Source organism: Protomyctophum bolini, assembly GCF_963924005.1.
Source record: "Protomyctophum bolini genome assembly, chromosome: 19".
NCBI lineage: Eukaryota > Metazoa > Chordata > Actinopteri > Myctophiformes > Myctophidae > Protomyctophum > Protomyctophum bolini.
Window position 1 is genome coordinate 20,448,165 of NC_137880.1, and position 10,276 is coordinate 20,458,440.

General features: G+C 42.0%; 1 protein-coding gene across 2 annotated transcripts; it reads left to right on the forward strand.

The window, feature by feature from the left end:
- Positions 1-842: 842 nt before the first annotated feature.
- Positions 843-10,220, forward strand: rab15 (RAB15, member RAS oncogene family). 2 transcript variants are annotated; one of them, XM_080790518.1, is made up of 8 exons: positions 843-1,022; positions 5,392-5,452; positions 5,923-5,983; positions 7,251-7,328; positions 7,477-7,566; positions 7,764-7,829; positions 8,338-8,502; positions 8,615-10,220. In XM_080790518.1, the coding sequence occupies exons 1-7, from the start codon at positions 899-901 to the stop codon at positions 8,497-8,499; spliced, it is 642 nt and encodes a 213-aa protein (XP_080646644.1). In that variant the 5' UTR covers positions 843-898; the 3' UTR covers positions 8,500-8,502; positions 8,615-10,220. The 2 variants fall into 2 exon arrangements, with proteins under 2 accessions (XP_080646644.1, XP_080646643.1); XM_080790517.1 differs by having other exon boundaries at positions 8,338-10,220.
- Positions 10,221-10,276: the final 56 nt, after the last annotated feature.

Here is a 10,276-nt window from a genome sequence, read left to right on the forward strand (position 1 = left end):
ATGGACGTGGTGTTGGGTGCCTGCACATATGCACACATGGCATCAACGCATGGTGTTGTGTGCAGGCGCCCTACACTCTGTCTTTCGTTTTCTTTTATCCCCCTGTTCCCCTCACTGTATATATATTTTATTCCCTTTTCGCTTCCTATATGATGAATTCCTGCTGTTCTTTAACTACATAGAAGTGTCTATTTGTTTGTCTCTAAATGTTTTGATGAATTGAACAATGTGGACCCTGTTGTAAACAAGTGTAAGGCTTAATTGGGTCGTCCACTCACAGTTAACAGTCTTTGTATTGAGTTTGTGCTTGAAATGTACTGTAATTCTGCAAACTGTTAATAAAGATTTCAATCAATCAATCAAAAACAGTTTTCAAATCAGCCTCATGGTGGCGCTACAACAGGCCAAGTTGCGTCTCTCTCTCTCTCTCTCTCTCACACACACACACACACACACACACACACACACACACACACACTGTAAACATGCTATTTGGCCATATTTTATTTTGGTGACTATTAATTGTTGGTGTATGAACCCATGTAGCCTAGCAGCCTTTTCCTATATCATTCCAGCAATATCCATGTAATTAATAATAATAATGGTAGTATATTGTCCTCCCATTGCTGTGTGTCACTCAGTGTTGCTAGGAGGAGCGCATCTCCCCACCGCGCCCACTGGAGACAGTGGATGCTGGAGGAGCACTTCTGCTTTGTTATCCACCGCCGTCACCGACAACTGGCAGCGTCACTGATGATGATCAAAGGAAAGTGTCCGGGTGTAGAAGAACGAGCACTCACAGTCATTTGTATTTCGAGCAGACATGGCATTTGTGTGGGGAAGATTCGGTAATTCGTCGCTGAGTTAGCTGGCCGTGCCGTGCGTATTTCTTAACACTATGGCTAAGCAGTATGATGTGCTCTTTAGACTCCTGCTCCTCGGGGATTCCGGGGTTGGGAAAACATGTTTATTATGCAGATTTACCGACAACGAATTTCATCCGTCTCACATCTCTACAATCGGTAAGAAGATCGCCCGCGTCTGCATATGTCAGCATGATCGTTTTCGTAAATAATTATTCAGCAGTGTGTTGATCAACACATTTCATCCATCTGATCTGACTGATCTCCACAGACCACAACTCGCATTGGTGCACACGTATTGATACGGGCTAAGGCTACCTACCTACCTCACTAACAAATTAATGTCGTAGCCTACAAATTAAATTAGCTTTGCAGTGTATTGAATTTGCAGTGTATTCTCGTGATCAAAATTTCTAAATTAATGTCACGTTCAGGATTATTTTAGCATGAATTCCTTCAGGATAATGATCAAACACATGCAGGTGTACAGGGTAGCCTATGATGATGTTACATATAGGCTATTGTTTCAAACCCAAGCTAGTAGTGTGTTTATTGTACAGTAGCCTAATTAAGTAGGCTACAAATGTGGGATTATTTATTTGGTAGATTCAAATTGTCTTTTTACTTGTAAATTTAAAAAAGAAGGTTGCCCGACCACCACCATCATTAAGATTGCCAGAGCAGAACTAATTGATAGTAATACTACCTGTGCACCTGGATTAGCCCCCTCTATGAAGGATGCATTAATGCAGCAGAACTATTCTCAATTTCTCATAGCTAATATGGACTGATATCTCTGACCATTGTATGACTCAAAGCATGAGCCACAAAAACACTGTACTGCATGCACAGGTATAGGCTACTATGACTGTGGAAGCCATCTCATCATTTGCAGTAATTGGCCTTTCCTTGTATCGCTTTTAATCACCAATTTGATAGATGCTAGTTACTATAAGCAGATATGTTGGTTACTTGTTCACACACCTGTACTTTGGCATACAGTTAGCTTGACCACAAATTATAAAATAGCATTTTTTTATCAATATGCTATTTTCTTTTAAGCATTATGCATTTATTCGCTCAGTATAAGCATGTTCTAAATGAAGACCAGGGGTCACGGTGGCACAGTCGGTAGTGCTGTCGCCTCACAGAAGGTCCTGGGTTCGATTCCCGCTGGGTACGCTGTGGACGCTGGGGGCGTGTTCCTTCCTCTGTGTCATCAGTGCCCATACCCGAGGGGAGTTTGGCAAAAGGGCCCTTCTGTGTGGAGTTTGGATAAAAAAATAAAAAAAAGAAGACCAGACAGAAATTTGTGCAGCAGATGATCCCTGAAAACATCTGCTCCTTTAAATATAATGGGTTCACCAAAAGCAAAGTGTTTGGTGCTGTTGTTTGTTTCCATCTCTGTTGTTAGCATACAAGCTTTACCAGAGAAACCCCACAGCTTTCATGAAATTGGTGAGATGAGACCGAACCACCTATAATATTAAGTTAACACCCTGCCCTTAATCAACACACTTAAAAATCTGACTGTATACTAATTAAGTTCAAACTTACCATACTGTGGCAGGCTGTGAGGTGAGCCTCCCGTTTGTTAATTGTAGCTGCTTAAACATACCTTGTGAGGATTTAGGGAAAGGCTCACTGGCACCATTGTGTTCTCCTCGCAGTATGTACTGTGTATTAATCCATTTGTAACTCAGGGAGTGTACAAATAACCAAATGGACCCATCACCCATCTCAGAGTTAAATTAAAATGTATATTTACAGTGCTCCGGGTGATGGCCACTTGTGCAGGCAGCTTGGCTGGGATATTTTTGTTGTACTTTAGGGTTCTATTCAACAGCATCCGTTCATAAGCCATAAGAAATACTCCCAGTGTCATTTTCATGACCTGGCAGTATTTCAGGGACCTCTCCTCTAGCAGAGCTAAACAAAACACAAGGAGGTCCACAGAGAGAAGATGACCAACATCAGTACAGCCCCTAGTACACCCCCGATCAATAAATAATTTCCCAACCTTCAGGGAGACAGAGAGATATACTGTACATTTTCTTCCATGTCCTCCTCGTGGCTACCTCTATAATTCATGGATTAATAATGACTCTGATGTTCATCTCAACTCTCTTGAAAACTGCTGCAATATCTCGATAGTTGTGCTTGTTTACCCATAAATGGTCACGGGTAAAAAGCTGATGCACATCTTATTCAGCAGACAGACTAAAGACTTTATGTCATGCTGTAACTGTGTTTTTGTGGAATTGCCCAAGGCATTCACACATTAAAGGTTGCGGTGGCAGGTCAGGGCCAAATCGATGCTCTTTTTCTTTTCCTTTTTTCTTTGGCTACTACTACAGTGGCTACATCAAATAAATATATAACTGTAGTGTATTCCCACCAAAACATTCCAATATGCAGTATGTTATATGTTATTGGAGGCAGGGGAGTCTTTTTCGATGTCCACAATATTTTGGAAATATGGAAATATCACAACTGAATGTTGGCCTACTATGAGCTTAAATAACACCACATTTGTCTAGGTACCATATGTGTACATGAAGACATCACTCCAAATGAAACACCCTAATGACAAATACAATTTACACAATGTAAGATGTGTGAGACATGATAGTTGGATTCAAACGTGTGTCCTTGCTATTACTACTACTTAATTCATGGCCTGTCATACGATGGTGTCGTGCGCTGACACCGTTGCACAACAAAGGATGAATCAGGCCTCACAAGGAGTTACTTTTAATACTGTCATCCAACAACATTCTGTACTTCAAGACCATCTGCTCCTAGTGGTGCGTACTTCCTTGACAGTAGCTGGAGAGATGATTTAGTGATGGTATTCAGTCACACTGCTGATTTTAATCTCCTCCCTCACCTAGGCAGTCTTTTAACGGTTCTCCTTGGTGCTTGTGGCTGTCACACTGGCTATGAGGGATGGCCTCAGGCCTTGCCCTAGATCATGGCTCAATAAGCACCTGTCCGCATGCTGTTGATCATGTTTGCTCTACCAGAGTCCCACACCACAATTTAACTATTTATCAGACGCAACGAAGCTACCTCCACCTCCTATCAAGCCACCTCCAATCGGGTCACCGTCCTTCACCTGTGTATATAAAGCCCATCCAACCCCCTGTTCTCCCTCTGTTCTCGCTTTCATCATCCCTCCCCCCACCCACCCTAATTCTCATCCTACTCCCTCTAACATCTCCTAACAGATCCCTAAGGGGGGTTCGTTGTGCCCGGGAGCACGGCGGATCCCCAAAGCCTCCCCACCTCGGCTTAAATTACCCGACGTTACCCGACGTCGACGTCGAGCGGGTCATCTTCGTTCTGTTCATTGTTCGTTCCTTCATCGTGTCATGCATCTTTCGTCTGTCTAAATCTGTTAAATGTCTTCATTGGTGGTGTGGTCCTTGATAGTGAAAAGTGTGCTAAACTAAGTAGGCCATTGTGACACTAAATACAAATGATGCACCATATTGGCCTGGATTCAAATAAGCTCAGCCAAAGAAGCAGGAATAGCTATTGTACCATTCTTCATTTCAAAGGGAATTGTGCAGCACACTGTCATGGCTATTTTCAAACATACCGTAGCTGTTTATCCAGACTTGCCCTAAAGTCAAAAGTTGTTGACAAATGTGAGTGTGTAATGATAATTGCAGATGACAGGCCTGTTGCCTTGTTCCCATCACTGGTGACTTTTCGTCAGTGTCAGGGCATCCATTAGAGAGATTGTCACACAGCTGAACACATCATCGTCATGGTAATTAAACAAGTCACTTTTGGGTGTGTACCCATTAGTGTTGACATGGCTTTCCCACTGTCTGATTGTGAAACAATGTCGTGTCAAATTAACTGCTATCTTGTGCTTGTTTGTGCACTGTCAAGTCTGTCATGGTTCACTATCTGAAACACAGTAGCTCTTCTTGCAAAATGCAACAGTGGCTTTGCCTCATGCATGTTGCTGGTCAGGTTAATTGTATTGAACTGCTTAATATTGATTTGCCTAAAGAGAGTTTTCAGTTAACCATGTTCTGCACAGAAGATAGTCATGTAAAACAAATGTTCCCTTATTTCATCTCCATCTGATCAATACAGACAGAGATCAGAGAGAATGAGGATTGAACTAAACGGAGCAAACATATATCTTCTAATACGGTGATTATACAGGGGTGAAATGTCTCTTATACTTTTATTGTTTTTACATCAAAATGTAAAAAAGGGGAAAGAGCACACTAGAAAAGCTTTTACTGCTAGTAAAGACTTAAATCCACATGTCAATCCATTTCAGAGTTGCTTTAATTGTAAATTCATTGGAAGCTAGCTGCTTCTAATTTCAGACAGCTTGAACACTATTATTGTTGCAGGTTTGCACAGTCAAATCCTTTCACTCTGGAATGTGGTTATTATTATCAAATAAGACTACCGGTATCTGAGTATCTGCCACCAAAGCTGTCATCTATAAATGTAAATAATATTGTTGTTCCTCAACTGTTATCTTTTTTTCTTGCAGGAATTGATTTCAAAATGAAGACACTCATAATAGATGGCATCAAAGTCCGAATACAGATATGGTAAGATGGCAGAGCTCTCTCATCTAAGATGCTTCAGAAACTGTTTACCAAATCATTATAAACAGTAAAATCATCAGCATTGTTTAAAGTCTGAGAGTATGTCTACACAGTACACAGCTACACACACATCAAAATGTCACCATGCACTCCATGGTCCCACAATGGCCTACGCTTCTTATACTTGGCTGGCCCCCTATACCTTTTTCCCTAAATACTAATACTAAATCTCTATGTCGAAAATAGCCGATATACAAGCTCACAACGATTTGTAATGCCACATGACCTTGTAGATCTGTTTTGCAGATACATTACGTGTGTGTGTGTGTGTGTGTGTGTGTGTGTGTGTGTGTGTGTGTGTGTGTGTGTGTGTGTGTGTGTGTGTGTGTGTGTGTGTGTGTGTGTGTGTGTGTGTGTGTGTGCGTGTGCGTGTGCGTGCATGCGTGCGTGTGTGCGTCTATGTGTTCTGATAGGGACACAGCTGGCCAGGAGAGATACCAGACCATCACTAAACAATACTACAGACGAGCACAGGTACAGTTTCGTTCCATTTTTTTTTTCAATGGTTTGAGACCAATTGATCTGGAATTGAACATGGACATTGACCATGGGCATACAGTGTGCAGGGACTATAGTTAGGCAGATTTTTCTTATAGGCTACTAGCATTCGTCTGTAGTCGCAGTCAAGGTTCCAATCTCAAGCCTGCACGTACAGCAGTTAGGGCACATGCAGTGAATGGTTAAATAATTTTAGTTAAACTATAACATTTCTAATAACAAGCCAGATCATAATTTCTGTGATCATTAATCTCTTTAGGTAGGCTATTATTCCCTCGATAAGGATTGGAACAATCCAAAAGTAATTTTCTCTGACGCCCCAAATACCTAAACTGACTCCGCCAGATGGTGGCGGTATTGATTCACAAGTTCACAACACAGCCTTCATCTGGGATCACTCAACCTCGCCTCACCAGGCTTTCCACCACCTCGGAGGAAAGCCTGGTCTCTGTTTCAAAAGTCTGTATGATCCTGTCGGGAGCGGATGATATCGTTACGTCATGTTGTAGTATTGTTTTGTAGTCGACAGGCAGGAACAACAGGCGGCGGCAACTTCCTTTTCCCTCTCAATAAAAGCTCTCGTAGCCTGTAGCTTTTATTGAGAGAAATCGGTTTGAGGGAAAAGGAAGTTGCCGCCTGTTGTTCCTGCCTGTCGACTACAAAACAATACTACAACATGACGTAACGATATCATCCGCTCCCGACAGGATCATATACCCTAAATGAAATGGTGCCCAGGCTACTCGTGGAGTAGCGATGAACCGGCCACAGCTCGGACCAATCAGCGGCAGCTATGGGTGGGATCTGCCAATCACCTGCCAAGTTGCATGAAAATAGGGCCCGCCTTCTTCAGCGATTGGGCTACAGTGATTCCAGTCGGTTGTGAAACATGGCGTCTTCCATCTGGCGAAGTCAGGTTACAAAATACCCATAAGTCACACAAGCACATTCCGGTCATAAATGTCAAAAGAGTTATTTTGCAAAGGGCGAAAACACCTTTCTAACACCATTGGTGATTTTGATGTGGGTTCATACATCAAGCCAATAAAACCCAACATTATCTTCTATAGGACAGCTTTGGCATAGTCAGCAGACTTCTAATGCCACATGGCAGATAATAATGCCACAACACTGTGAGATTACTCAAGATGCGCACTGTGAGCATGTCACAATTATAATATCAATGTAGGCCAAAGTCCACCTCTTTCAAGTGACTGGTGACGTCTGACTCTCAACCCAACAGGGGATTTTCCTGGTATATGACATCACAAGTGAGCGGTCCTTCCAGCACATTATGAAGTGGGCCAGTGACGTGGACGAGGTGAGCTCCCAGCTGTCATTTCCTTCATGGCTCTGTCTGTTTCTGGGATCTGTCTTGGCATGCTTCCCATTAATTGTAATCTTGGTTTCATTTCCTGAAGGCCGCCTTTCTCATTTTCCTTCCCTAAATGTGTGTCACTTCCTTGCAGTATGCCCCTGACAAGGTCCAGAAGATCTTAGTGGGGAACAAGTCAGATGAGGTGGACAAGAGGCAAGTGGCTACAGAACAGGGCAACAAGGTGCGTCCCCCTCCCTATTGGTTGTTTAGCTTAACCCAGTGTATTTTGAGTTGAATAGCAATGCTCATTTAGTTTGAGTTAGTATTAGGTTCTGTAAACCAGTGGTTCTCAAAGTGGGTCCCCAGCAAAATGAGGACACTTTCATTTCCCTATAATTTCTCTGGCTAGAATTTTGTTGTTATTGTCTTGTCCTCCAGCTGGCCAAGGCTTATGGAATGGACTTCTTCGAGACAAGTGCCTTCACCAACCACAACATCACAGAGGTGATTATGCAGAATGTCCCATTTCACAAGTTTTCAAATGTATAAAAATCTAATGTATCATTAATGTATCAAAATCTTATAGAAAGAATATAGCTTCTTCAAGTAAGAAATATTCCATAATGTGGAGTCAGTTCAAACTCCAGTTCAAGCCATCCATTAATTTATTCCAAATGTATAGCTGTCTGATACTGACTAAATTGAATACCAAAAAAGGGGTTTTGAGGTAGGTGGGACATTTTGGCAACTTTTTAACATAGCTCATCATTTCCAGCACATTTCGACCAATAAGAAAACACTGATTAGAAGTATATTTCCGGGGGGGGGGGGGGGGTGCATGATAACCCCCTCCAGTGACTCCACTAGAAATGTCTGCATGGTCGCTTGAGTCTCGTCTGTTTACTGTCTCCAAGCTGTGTTTGTTGCCCCCCTTACACCACTGTGGTGTCTTCAATCACACCACTGTGGTGTCTTCACTCACACCACTGTGGTGTACTGTCTTCCCTCCCAGTCCTTCACAAGACTGGCGGAGCAGGTGCTTGCGGCCAATAAGAAGGACCTGGACCTTCTGCGCACATCCATCACCGATGAGCTCAACCTCACCGCCCTGGAGGAGGAGGAGGGCATCTGCGACGATGCAATGGCCGACACGCCCAAGGGCTGCTGGTGCTGAAGGGTTAATAACAGCATCCGTTCTTCTCCTTCAGACACTTTGTCACATTCCACGTTTTTCTGAATTCACATGATGAAAGGTTGTTGGCGTTCTTGGCATTTCTTTCCATAATAAGGCTAGCAGCTATACCTGTCCCTGGACTTCAGATGTTTACGCCGTTTGTGCTAAACTAAGGAGCTGAAGAAGCTGCGTCTGGGGAAGAAAGTGACAATATTTCAGATAAGTGAACATTTTCTCTGTAAGGAACAGGATCTTCACCCACAAAGGCCCTAGTCACTGAACCAGTTCCAAAAATGGACAAACCAGATCCCTATCTCGTGCCAGTTGTTAGGCGACGTCTGATATTGGATTGGAACATGAGGCAATGTGGGAGAGCTAGATTTATCACGCAATGGCAGATGGCTTTCCTATACCTGTTCCATTGCCTCGCGCTAGACTAGAGGATAGATTTGTAATTGTCCACCACTGTCTGGCAAAATTCTCTCAATGTATTTCGAGGCTGATTTTCCAAGCGCTGTGTCCAGAATTGACAATGAGGTTGACCACAAGGCTAGGTGCCTTGCAAACCAATAACACAATTAAATGTATTTGCTATGGTACTATAATGTAGCTGTGGTTACTGTGTTGCCTTTCTCTTCTTGTATGTGCACATGTGATCTCTAACCCTCACACCAGAGGGTTCTATATGCATTCAAAATACAGCAGACATACAGTATACAGTACCTGTACATGCCGGTTAGCTGTTCCCACAGTACACACTGTTCTACGACCAGTTACACAGCTGACTGCAGTTGTGATGGCTGTCCATATCCATGACACTATTATGAAACATTATGCAGCCATTTTCTTTTGAAATTGTCATGCAAAGTTGGATATCACAGGCAGTTGTGCATTTTATAATTTCTTACTTTAAGACTAGATGTATCATATATTATGGCCTGTGTTAGAATAGGTTTCCCACTGACCAGTTTACAGAATTGAAGGTATTTAATTCTAGTTTGTTTATAGATGATGGTAGTACCCTATGATAACTGCAGCAGGTAGCTGGACTTACAACTGTCCATAATATTGTACATACAAGATTTTCAGCATCATAGTCATCATGAGCATAAGAGATCAAGTTAATGAATTACAATCGGGGCTGTATACAAATAAATGTTGACAGTGATATAGATGGTCTAAAAACTATTGGCTCTGTAATTATGTTTTTTTAATTATTCAGCTGTTTCTTGCTCTTTTTTGTTTTGTTTTATTTACCACTGTGGACATTCCTTTTAAATCAGATTTTCCAGAATTATCAAGGGACCAGTGAGAGACTTGCATGTGTCAACACTGATTCTTAATTCTGTTCCCCTTCATTTATTTTCTTCTGCACAACTTCAGTGAAGTTAATAAATAGAATCATAATGCAAGAGAATGGTATTTGACCAGAGTTGCCTGTTAGAGATTTCTACAGACTGATCATCATAGGACTAAACCCTAATTTATGCTCTGTTTTTGTGCCGCCGTCATACAGTACGACGTCATATTGCTAAATGCTACTAAAAAGGCGGAGTTGTATTGAATATCCTGGACTATGCTCTAGATACGTAAATGTATCTTTATAGTGTTTGATGATGAAGTGTTTTGTTTGTTAATTTTTGTTTCTTTTGGATTAGGCTACTTAAATTGTGAATTTGTGAAAACATATGTGCGACATGTTATTAAAAAAGAAGAGAGAGCTGTCAGATGGTTTAGAGTATACTCTACAGTCTACATATTATGTGGGCCCATTTTG

Excerpts from the sequence above, each read along its gene's own strand:
- rab15 (XM_080790517.1), top strand. The coding sequence starts at position 899 with ATGGCTAAGCAGTATGATGTGCTCTTTAGACTCCTGCTCCTCGGGGAT. Across the intron at positions 1,023-5,391 it reads GTCTCACATCTCTACAATCG|GAATTGATTTCAAAATGAAG; the intron begins GTAAGAAGATCG and ends TTTTTCTTGCAG. Across the intron at positions 5,984-7,250 it reads AATACTACAGACGAGCACAG|GGGATTTTCCTGGTATATGA; the intron begins GTACAGTTTCGT and ends TCAACCCAACAG.